At 43.6% G+C, this 20,085-nt stretch overlaps 1 protein-coding gene across 8 annotated transcripts in view; it reads left to right on the forward strand.

Moving 5' to 3' along the window:
* The window catches only part of LOC137521619 (mediator of RNA polymerase II transcription subunit 25-like), a 53,280-nt gene that overhangs the window by 22,794 nt on the left and 10,401 nt on the right, over positions 1–20,085 (forward strand). For 5 of the 8 annotated variants that reach the window (XM_068241106.1, XM_068241110.1, XM_068241108.1 and 2 more), the window contains 4 exons: positions 1,252–1,398; positions 1,508–1,593; positions 3,458–3,515; positions 5,038–5,145. In XM_068241106.1, the coding sequence (XP_068097207.1) occupies positions 1,252–1,398; positions 1,508–1,593; positions 3,458–3,515; positions 5,038–5,145 (399 nt within the window). The remainder of the gene's footprint in view (positions 1–1,251; positions 1,399–1,507; positions 1,594–3,457; positions 3,516–5,037; positions 5,146–20,085) is intronic. The other 3 variants (XM_068241112.1, XM_068241109.1, XM_068241111.1) reach the window with 2 other exon arrangements.

The raw sequence follows: 20,085 nt of genomic DNA on the forward strand, positions 1-20,085 counted from the left end.
GTGTATACAGTAAATTGTAAATAAAAAAATCTCTCTTTTGCCTTTTCTAGGCAATTTATCCTAAATGATTAGCATAAATCACAATAATACTCGGTTTAAAGTACACCTGAAGTGAAAGGGGTATGGAGGCTGCCATATTGGTTTTCTTTTAAACAATACCAGTTACCTAGCTGCCCTGCTGAATCTTTCATGTATAGTATTTGAATCACACACCCACAAGTAGCTAATCCAGTCAAATATCTGATCTGCTGCATGCTTGTTGAGGGTCTATGGCTGAAAGTATTAAAGGCAGAGGAGCAGCAGGTCAGCCAGGCAATGTGCATTGTTTAAAGGAAATACATATGGCCGCCTCCATATTCCTGCCACTTCAGTTGTCCTTAAGGTCTCGTTCACATTAGGCAACACTTATGGCCGCGCACCCAAGTGCATGCCATCCGCGTTGCCGTGCATTGCGCTGCTGATCCCATTCATCACAGTGAATGGAATCAGCAGTGCACTTTGGCAAAAATGTATGCAGCAGTGCGATAGCGCATAGCACAGCTGCGCGGCGCGCATAGTCAGAACTTCTGTAGTGCTCTCTATGCACTTCTGATGTTCTTGCTGATCGCACCCCAATACGTGCTGCCGAAATGCGCAGGGCAGTGTGTATAGTGTGAACGAGGCTTTAAAGAGAAACCGTAACCAAGAATTGAACTTCATTCCAATCGGTAGCTGATACCCCCCCCCCCCCCTTCCCATGAGAATTTTTTCCTTTTCTCAAACTGATAATCAGGGGGCTCTGTATGGATGATTTTGTGGACAAAGGCTTGTCACTGGGGTATGAAATGCTTAGTGGCATGAAGGGGTTAAAGTGGACCTGAACTCAGAACGTCCTCCCTGCTCTAAAAGATACACAACATCATAATAACCTTTACAGAAAACATTTCTTTGTTACAGCTGATACAAATCCTAAAGATAAATCTGCACTGTTTCTACTTCCTGATTCATGGAAGCAGACCTATTGTTAGCCTTCTGTGCTTTCAAATTAGCTTATCTGCAGCTCTGTCATGGCAGTCATGTGACACAAGGGAGAGCTTAAATTACAACTTGTCATTATGCGCAGATGAGGGGGAATTAGACAGGCTCTCTCATGCAGGGTGCATTTCTCTATGTTTTCCTTCTGTCCTGCTCAAGACTTCAGGTACACTTTGAGAGGATTCCTTATTCAGGTGCATGAATTGGAACGGTCATCTGTAGTGTTTATCTTTCCAGCAGCCTATTGCAGCAGTGCAGGGTGTAGTCCCGGCCCAGCAGCCGGCCCCCCAGCAGATCGGGGCCCCACAGCTGCCAGCTATACAGCAACAGCAGTCTGTCGCCAACAAGATGCTGGCATGGAGCGGCTTGCTGGAGTGGCAGGAGGTGAGCAGTTCCATCTATTGTCTTATATGGTATAAATATTACTTATAACTAGGTGACCTGATCTGCAGCAAAATAATGTGTTGCATTCTGTGCTTAATCTTTCACCCAGAAGCCTAAGCCAGCCTCTGTGGACACCAATGCCAAACTGACACGCTCCCTCCCGTGCCAAGTGTACATCAACCCTGGAGAAAACCTGTAAGCATGTCATCTGTATTGCTGTTTTTTCCTAAAAGAATAACCTTTTCCTTTCCATCATGGAAAAGAGCTCCTCAGAATGTTCAGTATGGCCAAACTGAAAGAAAAGTTGCCTGTCATGAACTGTAGTCATTTTGATTAGATCTGCAGTTCTCTGAAAAGTGCTTTTCATGAGTTATGTGGTCTCTGATTTTTTTTCTCCTGAAAAAGCAGGTCAGCGTAAAGCATTATAGCCTTATGTGCTGGGGCCTGACCGGGTATACACAACCTCCTTGCCTTCACCTTTCCTTATTCATCTACCAACACTCACACAAGTGGGGTGACACATCAGCATGGTGGGGGGAAGGGGTATTATAGCGCACACACAACAAGTATGAACGAGAGAAGGTGTGCATTGTGCAGCCTGTTAGATGCTCTGTTTTGAGTGAGTTCGCACAATGCATGTTGGTTTGGGACCAGGCAAGGTGCTTCAGCCGTGATGTCCTTTGGTCAGCTGGAAGAGATCCGTAACGGCATTTGCCACTGTGGGCTCGTAGGAGCTGACGCTCATGTTAATAATAATTCCAGTATTTGTGTAGCGCTTCTTCTATCGAACTCAAAGTGCTTGAGAGCTGCAGCCACTAGGGGCATGCTCAGAAGGCAGTAGCAGTGTTAGGGAGACTTGCCCAAGAACTGCTGATATTTGACCCCAGAGCTATTGTGATTAGCGCCGCTAATCTAGATTTAATCAGGAAGCTGCAACAGCGGCGCGTACAGGCGCCTGACTCTGGAGAACTCTCCTATCTGGCACGATACACGACCTGATGAAGCGGTGTTAACCGCGAAACGCGTTGTCTTTCTAAAGTGCCCTATTAAAACATTTTTTCTTACCCAGTGGGAGTGACTACTTATTTAGGTAGGATCATTCCATATATTTACACTAATAATTGGTTTAAACTGTCATTTTTACCACTGGGGTATATTTCGACAGCAACCCTTACTTACCAATTGGGTTATTGTTTTCTATGGAAACACTCTCGAAATTTAAAATTAATTTACTGATCTAAAGGCTACATCATGAGTACCCTCTAGGGCGTCTCCTATCCTCCCGTGCAATCACATAGATGTAAACTTTTATGCTGTTAATGATATAAAGTGTGGACTGTTGAATATATGCTGTACATTATTTTGTACTGTTGTATAACATCTCCCCCCAAAAAGTATATGGAAAAAAAACCTAATGTGCACATTTTTACCATGCAGCGTGTGCGCTGCATTACATCTGCGTTGCAGGGCAGGCGTTATGCAATGCAAATAGTGTGACCTTACTGTTGTATTGTACTAATTTAACAAAAATAGTCAAAGGGACAGTGTTTCAGCTTGTTTTAGCGTTTAATTTCTCAATTAAAGTCCAACCAGTTTTGTGTTGAAAAGGTTTTTGGGGATTTTTCTTTAATAGTCATGAAGTGAACCCGGGTGAGAGTTTATATGGAGGTTTCCATATTTATCTCCTTTTAAGCAATACCAGTTGCCTAACTAACCTGTGATCCTCTGCCTCTAATACTTTCATCCATAGACCCACAACCAGCATGCAGCAGATCAGTGTTTCTGGCATTATTGTCAGATCTGACAAGATTAGCTGCATGCTTATTTCTGGTGTTATTCAAACACTACTGCAGCCAAATAGATCAGCAGGGCTGCCAGGCAACTGGTATTGTTTAACAGGATGTAAATATGGTAGCCTTCCATATCACTCACCTTGGATTCACTTTAAAATCAGAGGAATGAACTATAGCACTGTAATGAATGTGGAGTTGCACTTTAACAAGCTGGGATCCTCCAGCTGTAGAATATAGAGGTTTTCTCAGCTTTGTTTTGTTTGCAGGAAAACAGACCAGTGGCCTCAGAAGCTAATAATGCAGCTGATCCCACAACAGTTGCTGGTAAGTTACGTAGTTTATGTAGTCTGGTGAGTACCTGATGTACATTCACTGGCCACATCGTTAGGTGCACTTTGCTAATACCAGGTCAGAACTGCATTAATTCTTCATAGCATAGAATTGGTGGTGTTGGAAACATTTCATGATTTGGTCCATAATGACATGGTTGCACTCACGCGGTTGATGATTTGTCGGCTCCACATCTATATTGCAAATCTGCCATTCCACCACATACCATAAGTGCTCTATTGGATTGAGATCTGGTAGCTGGTCTGACCATTGGAGTTCAGTGAACTTGTCCTTTTCATGATGAGATAATGTGAGCTTTTGTGACGCAGTGCATTATCCTTCTGGAAATGGCCATCAGAAGACTGGTACACTGTGGTCATAAAGCAATGGACACAGGGGCGTAACACTAGACCCTGCAAGGGATGCAGCTGCAGGGGGCCCAGAATCCACAGGGAGCCCTGTGGGGGGAGAAGTTTCTTTTCCCTGTCTTGACAGACAGACAACTAAGGGTGCAGAGAGAAAAAAAAACTTTCTGCTCTCTGCACAATTTTTCTAATGACTGCATCTGCTCAGTCACTGATAAGGAATCATACAAAGATTTGTAGACAGTCCCTCTTCAGTGTGCAGCAGGCTCTTGTATAAAGTGCCCGGCCCCCAACTTCTCTACCCTTCCCCAAGTGCTGTGTACTGTAGTGATGCTGGAGAAGTCTGCAGAGCCAGTTCTGATCCATGAGAGAGGCGAAGAGTGAGTGTGATAAGCTGAGGCTGAGAGCACACTCATCTGTAGTTTTTTTGCATGCAATTTCTGCACACCGTGGGCTTGATTCACTAAACTTAGCGCATCGTAACAGCACGAGTTATCTGCTGTAAGGCGCGCTAGTGAATCAGAGGCCCTTAATTTAGTGTCCCTGCATGCTACAGGAGCTATTGGCAGCATAGCGTGCGTAATTGGGGAGCGGGCACTCAGCACACGCTATGCTGCTGAATTGCAGCATAGCGAACGCTACCCATATAACGTGGCTCCACTCCTCCTGCCCTGAGCACCAGCGGGTCCAGTCACATTAAAAGACCTCATCCTTGCACTCTGAATGGCCCAATAGGCTGTCAAGGACTGGTATTACACTGCCCTCCCAGGGAGTGAGGGAGATGCAGGAAACTCTGGAATTCATGCTGCAGACAGTGTGTGCAGAGCAAAGCCGGGCGGCTGTTCATCGGGAGAGATGATTTACTTTGATATGTGGCCTCTTATCTCTCCCAAGTCCTGCCACCCCTTTGCTTCTTCCGCCCAAGGCCCTGGCCTTCCCAGAAATCCAGCCCTGAAGATGGCACAATTGTACTTTGTATAATTTTTTTCACTAGAAGGCTTTTTCATGTTTTAGGTCCCCCTACAATCCTGGTAGTTCTTGTCCTGCATAATCTATTTGGCTTCCTAGAAACATAAGATTTTAGCACTGTTACAAAATTTGTATGTGCAGCAAAGTAATGGAAGGTTTTTGATTTTGTTTATGACTGGCAGACTACCTTAGGACCGTTATTCAGAAATTGTCGAATGGTGCAGTTTCACTTCACCAACAAGGATCTGGAGTCACTGAAGGGCCTCTATCGCATCATGGGCAGCGGCTTTGTAAGTGTTTATATCGTTTCTTGGCACTGACAAGTCATGTGCATATGTCACAGCAGGCAGTATATGCTCTAATCAGGTTCACCTGCACCTTGCACTCTGATGCTACCTGTTTGATAAGGGGTTGATAATAATGCAAGATTTGATGGCCTGGCTGTCTGACTGCCACTCCCTTCTCCTGGACACACCTTCCTTTCCTTAAGCCAATAGTGGATGAAGGGGGAGTGACAGCCTGGCACACCCCACACAGCAATGTGCTACAGGGGAATGGGTTTCAGTGGCACCATGGATCACACGGGCTTCAATTCATAAAGGGTTACTTCGATAATTGGCATTCGTAAAATGTTTGAAAGTTGGCGATTCATAAAAAATGACCAAAGCTTTTTACGGAATTCAGTAAAACATTGATAAAAATTGCAGTGTTTGGTCCGTAAAATGTAAAAAAAAAATGGAATTCGTTAACAAAAAAGTGGGAGTGTCCATGCAAAAATTACTGGACTATTTTCACCTATATAAACACAAAACAAACAAACAAACAAACAAACAAAACACAGAATCGTGTTTTTCTCCTGGCAGACTCAAAGCGTCAGAGCTGCAGCCACTGGTACACGCTCTATAGGCAGTAGCAGTGTTGGGGAGACTTGCCCAAGGTCTCCTACTGAATAGGTGCTGGCTTACTGAACTGGCAGAGCCGATATTCGAACCCAGGTCTCCTGTGTCAGAGGCAGAACCCTTAACCATTACACTATCCAGCCACCATTTTGTAAGTGATATACAGCTCACCACATCAGATTTGACACAAAATGGAGTCCTTTGAATTAAGCATGCTGGAATTCCTTAGGCTGCAGAGGAGAAGGAGGGATAGGAGAAGATGCTGTAAGCACCTAGGGGGATGCAGAGGAGAAGGTGGGATAGGAGAAGATGCTGTAAGCACCTAGGGGGATGCAGAAAAGGATGGGATAGGAGAAGATGCTGGTAGCACCTAGGGGGATACAGAGTAGAATGGGGGATAGGAGAAGATGCTGGTAGCACCTAGGGCACATGTGTCGAACTCCAGGCCTGGAGGGTCAGATCCATGCCAGTGTTTAAGATGGACTGAGAAAGAGAGGAATGTGTTCTACCTTATGGACCACACCTTTCCTGATTCAGACCATCAATTCATTTGAGCTGTATCAAAAATGTGGTCGGCCCTCGTAGGACTGGTTTGACATACCTGACCTAGGGGGATACAGAGTAGAAGGAGGGATAGGAGAAGATGCTGGTAGCACCTAGGGGGGTGCAGAGTAGAAGGAGGGATAGGAGAAGATGCTGGTAGCACCTAGGGGGATACAGAGTAGAAGGAGGGATAGGAGAAGATGCTGGTAGCACCTAGGGGGATACAGAGTAGAAGGAGGGATAGGAGAAGATGCTGGTAGCACCTAGGGGGATACAGAGTAGAAGGAGGGATAGGAGAAGATGCTGGTAGCACCTAGGGGGATACAGAGTAGAAGGAGGGATAGGAGAAGATGCTGGTAGCACCTAGGGGGATACAGAGTAGAAGGAGGGATAGGAGAAGATGCTGGTAGCACCTAGGGGGATACCGAGTAGAAGGAGGGATAGGAGAAGATTCTGGCAGCACCTAGGGGGATACAGAAGAGAAGGAGGGTGTCCGAATTCTAGCGGTTTATTTATGCAGGAAAAGCTGTCATGTGTATGTTTTAAGTTTTGATGTTCTATGCAAACTTTTATTGTAAACTGTAAAGTTGGGGTACTTCTTTAAAATATTGCTCTAAAACATCACGGCATATTCCAGGCTGTGAGACTTATAAGATTATTTTAGTTACAAAAACTAAAACCTTTTTGTTTGTTACAAGCATCTTTCAAATGTCAAGGTTATAGATCAGCGTTCTGTGAGAAGACTGGAAACAAGTTAAAAGTCACATCACTGTGTGTGTGTGTGTATGCATGCATATAGATAGAGAGAGAGAGATTAGAGAGATATAGATATTAGAGAGATATAGATATTAGAGAGATATAGATATTAGAGAGAGAGAGATAGAGAGAGATATTAGAGAGAGATATTAAAGAGAGATAGAGAGAGATATTAGAGATAGATAGATAGAGATATTAGAGAGAGATAGATAGATAGAGATATTAGAGAGAGATAGATATAGATATAGATATTAGAGAGAGATAGAGATAGATATAGATATTAGAGAGAGAGAGAGAGAGAGAGAGATATAGATATTAGAGAGAGAGAGAGATATATAGATATTAGAGAGAGAGAGAGATATAGATATTAGAGAGAGAGAGAGTAGAAGGAGAGCAGCCAGAGACAATGGCAGCACTGAACATGAGCTCCTGAAACTTTACCAATTTTACCTTGTAATGGGCAACTGAATGGACACAAAGGACACAACCAAGACACAGCCAAGACCAAGACATAACATGGAAACCAGAGGAGCCTATGGAAGTCTAAAGAATAAAAAGACTAAAGATTAAAAAGCAAATGCTCTGAATGGAGAAGATAACCACCTATAAAAGGATAAACAAGCTGTGTCACTCAGAGGAAAAGCAACAAGCAGCAGCAGCCAGCTCCAGCCAACCAACAGATCCTAACACCAGCAGAGAGTAACCCCAGAACTGACCAAACCTGCAGAAAACAAGGTAAGGGCATTTCTGCTGAATATTACTTATAGAAATAGGAAAAAGTTTATCAAGGGATTCACAATGGAAACCATATTAGAGCCAGCAGATCAAAAGGCAAGCCAGGATGCAGATAAGCCCAGCACATCTAGCAGCAGGAGGTCTGGCACTCGGGAGATTGTTTACTCTCCTGGCAATAAAAGCAATGATGCAAAGAAAGAAGAAAGACTGAAGCTAACTAAAAGCATGCCAGAGACCCTGTTTGCTGACTATTCCTCTAACCCTAGAGTAAGAACAAACCTGATATTTTTTACACATGACACCCAAGCTTGGCATACTGCCATCTGTGAAAAATTTGAAAAAAGCATTAAAAAAAATGGCATCACGAATGGGAGACAAATCAGAATAAAAGACAAGGAGGACCCAGAGGTTACTACACTTACAGTAACTGTATACCACAATGGCAGTGTCTTGATCCAGGGGGCAGAACGTTACTTAAATATTTTCGAAAAGAGTTATCCTGATATTGAAAGACTTGCAATTAACTTTAAAGAAAACCAGACAAACTCTGTCAACACAAACAATGGTCGTAAATCATCTGCAAGGACTGCTCCTAGAGAGAAGGCTGAAGACCAATCTCCAAAACAACAGCCCCTCTCCAGAGACCAGACACCAGGCTTCTCACACCCCTCCCTGGAGACTCTCAGAGAAAGTCTGTCCCAATTAGAAAGGGACTTCACCCTTTTCAGGGAAGAAAGGAAAAGCAGCCAAGGTGTGAAAAATGCAAATGATCAACTGAGAGAAGAAATAGCCAGGATGAAAGCTGAGCACACTGCAGCCTTGCATGATATCAACATTTCCCTACAAAAACTACAGGAGGAAAACTCACAACTTAAAGAGGAGATCAGGAAATTAAAAATATTAAAACAGTCACAAAAGTTAGAGGAGACAACAAAAAGCACAAAGGCCCCCACAAAACCTATGCCGACCAAAGACAGTGCTCCGCACATCACACAGGATACAATAATCACCCAAGAGACTAGTGACAATCACAGCCATCCAGCCCCCTCTCCAAATACTGCCAACACAGCCTCATCCAACAACCCACAGCCCAAGCCTAAACACCAAGCAAATCGCTCCTATAAACATCGCAGTCCTGACATTGTGCTGGTTATAGACTCTAATGGAAAATACCTGGACATAAGAAGACTCTTTCCAGGGATGCATGCCATCAAAATCATCACTTCAACTATTGAACAAGTAACACAGGTCATTAATGAGCCTTATTTCACCGACCCAAAACATCTCATCCTGCACACCGGCACCAATGACATTATACAAGAAAACACCACAGACCAAGAAACCATCACATACAAACTGTCACAACTGGTTAAAAGGGCACAGCAGAAATTCCCCAGCACAAAGATTATCCTCTCTTCCCTGCTCCCAAGAAGAGACATTCCTCACCAGACAATTACACAGATCAATGCAGAGCTGGCCTCCAGTCTCAGATCCTCACCAGACATACAACTGGCACAGCACACCACAATCACAACCGACCATCTGTACAACAACAAGCACCTTGACAAACAAGGAGTCAGCCGCCTAGCAAAGGAACTAAAGGACATGGTGCTAAGTAGACCCCAGAGACTCCAAGAAAGCCCCAACTCAACAACCAGACAGCAAACCACAATGTCCCAACACCAGAGAGAGAGCCCACAAGCATGGAAAACATGTAGGAAACCGCCTGCCCCACAATGGCAACACAAAGCGACAGAGGGTAGCATCATGGCGGAAATCAGAACTTTGCTTATCAATATACAAAGCAGATTGAGGTGACACCCACAACAGTGTCCACCCTCCCCCTGAAAATACTGAGTCCTATGAAAATTTCTGCTCATTACAAGGTAAACCGACTCAAAATGACATCCCTTATCATCAGTAGCTGGAACATCCAAGGGCTGAACGCCTCAGCTTTTGGATCCAAAACAAATGATCCAGACTTTAAAAAGAGACTTGAAAACATTGATATCCAAATCCTCCTGGAGACATGGACCCGGGCAGAGGATGAATCTTTCGTACCCATGGGGTACCGGGAATTCTCCATATCTGCCCAGAAAAACAGGAACATTAAACAGGGCCGCCGTTCAGGAGGCATACTAATCTGGTATAAGGAGGAGCTCACAGAGCACATCAAAGCAATCAAACGAGGAGACAGCCACATCTGGATCAAAATAAACAGCTCCATCCTCACCTCTCAGTCTGACATGTACCTGTGTGCAGCATACATCCCCCCAACAGAGTCCCCTTACTACAAACCCGACATCTATGAGGTCCTACAAAGAGAAGCCAGCCACTTCCAGTCTCAGGGCAGAGTGCTCATCTATGGAGACCTCAACGCTAGAACAGGCACAGAGAAGGACTATCTGACCTCTGAGGGAAACACATACATACTTGGAGGAGAGAGCTACTACCAGGAACCAATGCAGACAGCAAGAAACAGCTATGACAAGACAGTAAACAAAAGTGGGAAATCCCTGTTGAACCTGTGCCGGAGCCTCGGCCTATACATAATGAATGGGCGAACCAGGGGTGACTCTCTTGGGAGATTTACTATGAACTCACATGTAGGCAGCAGTGTGGTAGATTATGCTGTCACAGACACAGACCCCATAAACATCAATGCCCTCATAGTCACCCCTGAAACACACCTGTCAGACCACAACCAAATCCTGCTGTACCTGAAATCCACCGATAAACCAACCACACAGCAACCTCACCAGAACGGTCTCTACAAGCTGCCACCATCCTTCAAATGGCCCAAAGAGTCTGCCATCAAATTCACCAACATGACCAACACTGCCAAAATCCAAGAACTGCTGACAAACTTTCATACCAACCTATATGAACTGAACAAACAAGGTGTCAACCATGCAGTGAAGGACTTCAGCAACATCTTATATAACATGGCAGTACTCGCCGGCCTCAAGCAGACCAACTTTAAGAGATCCACAAATAAACAGTCCCAAAAATGGTTTGACAGTGAGTGCAAGGCTCTACGTAATTCTCTAAGGGCAGCCTCTAACCAAAAGCACAGAGACCCCAACAACCAGGACCTAAGGGAAGCCCATGACCACCTACAGAGACAATACAAAGACACCCTCAGGCGGAAAAAACAGAGCCACATCTCCCACAAACTCCAACAGCTGGAGGACTCCCTCCAAGAAAACTCATTCTGGGAGACCTGGAACCACATTGGGACAAAGCCCAAGAAAAGCCCTCTCCACATCCAAAATGGCCACATCTGGCTCCACTACTTCAGGGACCTCTACAAAGACATCCCAGAAAATGCCCAAACCCCGGAACAGAAACAAATAGCCGCAAAGCTGAAGGACATGGAGGAGACAATCAAGGACTTTCAAAACCCCCTGGATACACCAATCACGATGGAGAAAATAAGAGAAAGAACAAAGCTGATAAAATGTAAGAAGGCTAGCGGTACCGATGGCATCCTGCCAGAGATGATCAAATACAGCCCCCCGGACATACATGAGGCACTCGCAAGACTTTTCAACCTTATCCTGAGTGCGGGCTCCTTTCCTCAGGCCTGGAGTGAAGGCCTCATAACACCCATCTACAAGAATGGGGACAGATATGATCCAGCAAACTACAGAGGAATCTGTGTCAGCAGTACACTGGGGAAACTGTTTAACAGCATCATCAATAAAAGGATCCTCTCCTTCCTCACACAGCAGGACGTACTCAGCAAAAGCCAAGCTGGGTTCATGCCAAACCACCGCACAACCGACCACATCTACACACTGCACAGCCTTATCAAGACTCATGTCCACAGCTCACGTGGCAAAATACACGCTTGCTTTGTGGATTTTAAGAAGGCGTTTGACTCGGTGTGGCACCCAGGCCTTTTCCTAAAACTCCTAGAGAGCGGAATAGGAGGTAGAATCTATGATGTCATCAAGAGTTCATATACTGGGAACCAATGCAGTGTGAAAGTGGACGGGAAGAGAAGCGCGTTCTTCAAGCAGGGTCGAGGAGTCAGGCAGGGCTGCAGTTTGAGCCCAACGCTCTTTAACATATTTATTAACCAACTGGCTGTAGCCCTGGAATCCTCCCCAGCACCAGGCCTCCTCTTGCATGACCACGAGGTGAAGTTCCTGCTGTATGCAGATGATCTCCTGCTGCTCTCCCCAACAGAAAGGGGCCTACAGGACAGCCTGGCAGTACTGGAGAGTTTCTGCACCACATGGGCACTGCCCATCAACCCAAAGAAGACAAAAGTGATGGTGTTCCAGAGAAAAAATCTAAAAATGCCCACCTCCTCATTTATATTAAATGGCTGCCCACTGGAGACCACAAACAGTTACACCTACCTGGGGCTGGAAATTAACCAAACTGGGAGCTTTAAACCAGCAGTAGAGGCCCTGAAGGAAAAAGCCTGCAGAACGTTTTATGCCATCAGAAGGCAACTTTACCACCTAAAACCACCGGTGAGAGTCTGGGTAAAGATATTCAACAGCATCATCACCCCAATCCTGCTCTATAGCAGTGAGGTATGGGGCCCGGTCACCTACCCTGACCAATCAAAATGGGACTCCAGCCCAACAGAAATCTTCCATCTAGAGTTCTGCAAGTATCTTCTCCAAGTCCATCGCAGCACTTCGAACTCAGCTTGCCGGGCAGAGCTAGGCAGATTCCCACTATGGCTGACTATCCAGCAGAGGGCGCTCTCATATTGGGCGCATATACAGAGCAGCAACCCCAGCACTTATCACCATAAAGCCTCACTGAGCCAGGGTGGGGAGGCCATACCACGCTCTCTGAAACAAAACGTCAAGAGCCAGCCCAGCCAAGACCACCAACACAGGCTGACAAAAGCCCAAATAAAAGGAATGATAGAAAGCTGCAAGGACCGATACATAGAGGAATGGAGAAGTGACATAAAGAACTCCCAGAAACTCACTATCTACCAATCACTACAGAGGGAGTACACAATGGCCCCATATCTGGAGAGGCTACACCACCACAAAGATAGACAGGCCTTGAGCCTGTACCGTCTGAGTGCCCACAACCTGGAGATAGAGACAGGACGACACAGACAGACATGGAAGCCCCGGGAGGAGAGACTGTGCAGGCAATGTGACCAGGGGGTCCTGGAGGATGAGGCCCACTTCCTGCTACACTGCAGCAAATATACACCGTTGAGGACCGCCCATTTCCAAAGACTCTCCGCCCACATTGCAGATTTCACCTCCACAGATGAGGAGAGGAAACTCTACATCATACTGGGGGAAGAGGAAGAAACTGTGCAAATAGCTGCCCGATATGTCACGGCCTGCCACCAACTGAGAGGAACATGATAACACATGGACTGTATAACCCCATACTCCCCTCCCCTATGGACTGTATGCCTATACCCCCCTCCCCTATGGACTATATACCCCATCCCCCCCATACCATCCCGTACATCCTCCTATGGACTGTATACCCATGTCCTTCCCTTATTCCCACAATCCCCCCCCCCCCCCCACATTAATGTTCTATTTTGCTTTGGCAATGCTAAATGTATTTGGTCCTGCCAATAAAGCTTTTTTGGATTTGGATTTGGATTGGATATTAGAGAGAGAGAGAGAGATATTAGAGAGAGAGAGAGAGAGAGAGAGATATTAGAGAGAGAGAGAGAGAGAGATATAGATATGAGAGAGAGAGAGAGCTATAGATATTAGAGAGAGAGAGAGCTATAGATATTAGAGAGAGAGAGAGATATAGATATTAGAGAGAGAGAGAGAGAGAGATATTAGAGAGAGAGAGAGAGAGATATTAGAGAGAGAGAGAGAGAGATATTAGAGAGAGAGAGAGATATAGCTATGAGAGAGAGAGAGAGATATAGATATTAGAGAGAGAGAGATATAGATATTAGAGAGATATAGATATTAGAGAGAGAGATTAGAGATAGATATTAGAGAGAGATAGATATAGATATTAGAGAGAGATAGAGATAGATATTAGAGAGAGATAGAGATAGATATTAGAGAGAGATAGAGATAGATATGAGAGAGAGAGCGAGATTAGAGAGAGAGCGAGAGAGATTAGAGAGATAGATAGATAGATATAGATATTAGAGAGAGAGAGAGATATTATAGAGAGAGAGACAGAGAGAGATAGATATTAGAGACAGAGAGAGATAGATATTAGAGAGAGATAGAGATAGATATTAGAGAGAGATAGAGATAGATATTAGAGAGAGATAGAGATAGATATTAGAGAGAGATAGAGATAGATATTAGAGAGAGATAGAGATAGATATTAGAGAGAGAGATAGAGATATTAGAGAGAGATATTAGAGAGAGATATTAGAGAGAGATAGAGATAGATATTAGAGATAGATAGATATAGATATTCGAGAGAGAGAGAGAGTGAGAGAGAGAGATTAGAGAGAGAGAGATAGATATTAGAGAGAGAGAGATAGATATTAGAGAGAGAGAGAGAGATAGATATTAGAGAGAGAGAGATAGATATTAGAGAGAGAGAGAGAGATATATTAGAGAGAGAGATATTAGAGAGAGAGAGAGATAGATATTAGAGAGAGAGAGAGATATATAGAGATAGGTATAGATATTAGAGAGAGAGATAGATAGATATTAGAGAGAGAGAGAGATAGATATAGATATTAGAGAGATAGATATAGATATTAGAGAGAGAGAGAGAGAGAGAGAGAGAGAGAGATAGATAGATATTAGAGAGAGAGAGAGAGATATAGATATTAGAGAGAGAGAGATAGATATTAGAGAGAGAGAGATATAGATATAGATATTAGAGAGAGAGATAGATATAGATATTAGAGAGAGAGTTAGAGATAGATATAGATATTAGAGAGAGAGAGAGAGATATAGATATAGATATTAGAGAGAGAGAGATAGAGATAGATATTAGAGAGAGAGAGAGAGATTAGAGAGAGAGAGAGAGAGATAGATTTTAGAGAGATAGATATAGATATAGATATGAGAGAGAGATAGATATAGATATTAGAGAGAGAGAGATATAGATATAGATATTAGAGAGAGAGAGAGATATAGATATTAGAGAGAGAGAGAGCAAGATATAGATATAGATAGATATTCGAGAGAGAGAGAGAGAGATAGATATAGATATTAGAGAGAGAGATAGATATAGATATTAGAGAGAGAGTTAGAGATAGATATAGATATTAGAGAGAGAGTTAGAGATAGATATAGATATTAGAGATAGATAGATATAGATATAGATATTAGAGAGATAGATATAGATAGATATTAGAGAGAGAGAGATAGATAGATATGAGAGAGAGAGATAGATATAGATATTAGAGAGAGAGAGATATATATAGATATAGATATTAGAGAGAGAGAGATATAGATATTAGAGAGAGAGATATAGATATTAGAGAGAGAGAGATATAGATAGATATTCGAGAGAGAGAGAGAGATAGATAGATATTAGAGAGAGAGAGATATAGATATAGATATTAGAGAGAGAGTTAGATATAGATATTAGAGAGAGAGAGAGAGATAGATATAGATATTAGAGAGAGAGAGAGAGAGAGAGATAGATATTAGAGAGAGATAGATATAGATAGATATTAGAGAGAGAGAGAGATATTAGAGAGAGAGATAGATATAGATATGAGAGAGAGATAGATATAGATATTAGAGAGAGAGAGAGAGATAGATATAGATATTAGAGAGAGAGAGAGATAGATATAGATATTAGAGAGAGAGATAGATATGAGAGAGAGAGAGAGATATAGATATTAGAGAGAGAGAGAGAGATATAGATATAGATAGATATTCGAGAGAGAGAGAGAGAGAGAGATAGATATTAGAGAGAGATAGATATAGATATTAGAGAGAGAGATAGATATAGATATTAGAGAGAGAGTTAGAGATAGATATAGATATTAGAGAGAGATAGATATAGATATTAGAGAGAGATAGATATAGATATAGATAGATATTAGAGAGAGAGATAGATAGATATTAGAGAGAGAGAGATAGATAGATATTAGAGAGAGAGAGAGAGAGAGAGAGATAGATATAGATATGAGAGAGAGAGATAGATATTAGAGAGAGATAGATATAGATATTAGAGAGAGAGAGATATAGATATTAGAGAGAGAGAGAGAGAGAGAGAGAGTTATAGATATTAGAGATAGATAGATATTAGAGAGAGAGATAGATATTAGAGAGAGAGAGAGAGAGAGATATAGATAGATATGAGAGAGAGAGATAGAGATATAGATAGATATGAGAGAGAGAGAGATAGAGATAGATATTAGAGAGAGAGAGATAGATAGATATAGATATTAGAGAGAGAGAGAGAGAGAGAGATATAGATATTAGAGAGAGAGAGAGAGAGAGAGAGAGATATTAGAGAGAGAGAGAGATAGAAATAGATATTAGAGGGAGAGAGAGAGATAGATATAGATATTAGAAAGAGAGATAGATATAGATATTAGAGAGGGAGATATATATATAGATATTAGAGAGAGATATAGATATTAGAGAGAGAGAGAGAGAGAGATATATAGATATGAGAGAGAGAGAGATAGATATAGATATGAGAGAGAGAGAGAGACTGAAGCTAACTAAAAGCATGCCAGAGACCCTGTTTGCTGACTATTCCTCTAACCCTAGAGTAAGAACAAACCTGATATTTTTTACACATGACACCCAAGCTTGGCATACTGCCATCTGTGAAAAATTTGAAAAAAGCATTAAAAAAAATGGCATCACGAATGGGAGACAAATCAGAATAAAAGACAAGGAGGACCCAGAGGTTACTACACTTACAGTAACTGTATACCACAATGGCAGTGTCTTGATCCAGGGGGCAGAACGTTACTTAAATATTTTCGAAAAGAGTTATCCTGATATTGAAAGACTTGCAATTAACTTTAAAGAAAACCAGACAAACTCTGTCAACACAAACAATGGTCGTAAATCATCTGCAAGGACTGCTCCTAGAGAGAAGGCTGAAGACCAATCTCCAAAACAACAGCCCCCCTCCAGAGACCAGACACCAGGCTTCTCACACCCCTCCCTGGAGACTCTCAGAGAAAGTCTGTCCCAATTAGAAAGGGACTTCACCCTTTTCAGGGAAGAAAGGAAAAGCAGCCAAGGTGTGAAAAATGCAAATGATCAACTGAGAGAAGAAATAGCCAGGATGAAAGCTGAGCACACTGCAGCCTTGCATGATATCAACATTTCCCTACAAAAACTACAGGAGGAAAACTCACAACTTAAAGAGGAGATCAGGAAATTAAAAATATTAAAACAGCCACAAAAGTTAGAGGAGACAACAAAAAGCACAAAGGCCCCCACAAAACCTATGCCGACCAAAGACAGTGCTCCGCACATCACACAGGATACAATAATCACCCAAGAGACTAGTGACAATCACAGCCATCCAGCCCCCTCTCCAAATACTGCCAACACAGCCTCATCCAACAACCCACAGCCCAAGCCTAAACACCAAGCAAATCGCTCCTATAAACATCGCAGTCCTGACATTGTGCTGGTTATAGACTCTAATGGAAAATACCTGGACATAAGAAGACTCTTTCCAGGGATGCATGCCATCAAAATCATCACTTCAACTATTGAACAAGTAACACAGGTCATTAATGAGCCTTATTTCACCGACCCAAAACATCTCATCCTGCACACCGGCACCAATGACATTATACAAGAAAACATCACAGACCAAGAAACCATCACATACAAACTGTCACAACTGGTTAAAAGGGCACAGCAGAAATTCCCCAGCACAAAGATTATCCTCTCTTCCCTGCTCCCAAGAAGAGACATTCCTCACCAGACAATTACACAAATCAATGCAGAGCTGGCCTCCAGTCTCAGATCCTCACCAGACATACAACTGGCACAGCACACCACAATCACAACCGACCATCTGTACAACAACAAGCACCTTGACAAACAAGGAGTCAGCCGCCTAGCAAAGGAACTAAAGGACATGGTGCTAAGTAGACCCCAGAGACTCCAAGAAAGCCCCAACTCAACAACCAGACAGCAAACCACAATGTCCCAACACCAGAGAGAGAGCCCACAAGCATGGAAAACATGTAGGAAACCGCCTGCCCCACAATGGCAACACAAAGCGACAGAGGGTAGCATCATGGCGGAAATCAGAACTTTGCTTATCAATATACAAAGCAGATTGAGGTGACACCCACAACAGTGTCCACCCTCCCCCTGAAAATACTGAGTCCTATGAAAATTTCTGCTCATTACAAGGTAAACCGACTCAAAATGACATCCCTTATCATCAGTAGCTGGAACATCCAAGGGCTGAACGCCTCAGCTTTTGGATCCAAAACAAATGATCCAGACTTTAAAAAGAGACTTGAAAACATTGATATCCAAATCCTCCTGGAGACATGGACCCGGGCAGAGGATGAATCTTTCGTACCCATGGGGTACCGGGAATTCTCCATATCTGCCCAGAAAAACAGGAACATTAAACAGGGCCGCCGTTCAGGAGGCATACTAATCTGGTATAAGGAGGAGCTCACAGAGCACATCAAAGCAATCAAACGAGGAGACAGCCACATCTGGATCAAAATAAACAGCTCCATCCTCACCTCTCAGTCTGACATGTACCTGTGTGCAGCATACATCCCCCCAACAGAGTCCCCTTACTACAAACCCGACATCTATGAGGTCCTACAAAGAGAAGCCAGCCACTTCCAGTCTCAGGGCAGAGTGCTCATCTATGGAGACCTCAACGCTAGAACAGGCACAGAGAAGGACTATCTGACCTCTGAGGGAAACACATACATACTTGGAGGAGAGAGCTACTACCAGGAACCAATGCAGACAGCAAGAAACAGCTATGACAAGACAGTAAACAAAAGTGGGAAATCCCTGTTGAACCTGTGCCGGAGCCTCGGCCTATACATAATGAATGGGCGAACCAGGGGTGACTCTCTTGGGAGATTTACTATGAACTCACATGTAGGCAGCAGTGTGGTAGATTATGCTGTCACAGACACAGACCCCATAAACATCAATGCCCTCATAGTCACCCCTGAAACACACCTGTCAGACCACAACCAAATCCTGCTGTACCTGAAATCCACCGATAAACCAACCACACAGCAACCTCACCAGAACGGTCTCTACAAGCTGCCACCATCCTTCAAATGGCCCAAAGAGTCTGCCATCAAATTCACCAACATGACCAACACTGCCAAAATCCAAGAACTGCTGACAAACTTTCATACCAACCTATATGAACTGAACAAACAAGGTGTCAACCATGCAGTGAAGGACTTCAGCAACATCTTATATAACATGGCAGTACTCGCCGGCCTCAAGCAGACCAACTTTAAGAGATCCACAAATAAACAGTCCCAAAAATGGTTTGACAGTGAGTGCAAGGCTCTACGTAATTCTCTAAGGGCAGCCTCTAACCAAAAGCACAGAGACCCCAACAACCAGGACCTAAGGGAAGCCCATGACCACCTACAGAGACAATACAAAGACACCCTCAGGCGGAAAAAACAGAGCCACATCTCCCACAAACTCCAACAGCTGGAGGACTCCCTCCAAGACAACTCATTCTGGGAGACCTGGAACCACATTGGGACAAAGCCCAAGAAAAGCCCTCTCCACATCCAAAATGGCCACATCTGGCTCCACTACTTCAGGGACCTCTACAAAGACATCCCAGAAAATGCCCAAACCCCGGAACAGAAACAAATAGCCGCAAAGCTGAAGGACATGGAGGAGACAATCAAGGACTTTCAAAACCCCCTGGATACACCAATCACGATGGAGAAAATAAGAGAAAGAACAAAGCTGATAAAATGTAAGAAGGCTAGCGGTACCGATGGCATCCTGCCAGAGATGATCAAATACAGCCCCCCGGACATACATGAGGCACTCGCAAGACTTTTCAACCTTATCCTGAGTGCGGGCTCCTTTCCTCAGGCCTGGAGTGAAGGCCTCATAACACCCATCTACAAGAATGGGGACAGATATGATCCAGCAAACTACAGAGGAATCTGTGTCAGCAGTACACTGGGGAAACTGTTTAACAGCATCATCAATAAAAGGATCCTCTCCTTCCTCACACAGCAGGACGTACTCAGCAAAAGCCAAGCTGGGTTCATGCCAAACCACCGCACAACCGACCACATCTACACACTGCACAGCCTTATCAAGACTCATGTCCACAGCTCACGTGGCAAAATACACGCTTGCTTTGTGGATTTTAAGAAGGCGTTTGACTCGGTGTGGC

This window comes from Hyperolius riggenbachi, chromosome 6, assembly GCF_040937935.1.
Source record: "Hyperolius riggenbachi isolate aHypRig1 chromosome 6, aHypRig1.pri, whole genome shotgun sequence".
NCBI lineage: Eukaryota > Metazoa > Chordata > Amphibia > Anura > Hyperoliidae > Hyperolius > Hyperolius riggenbachi.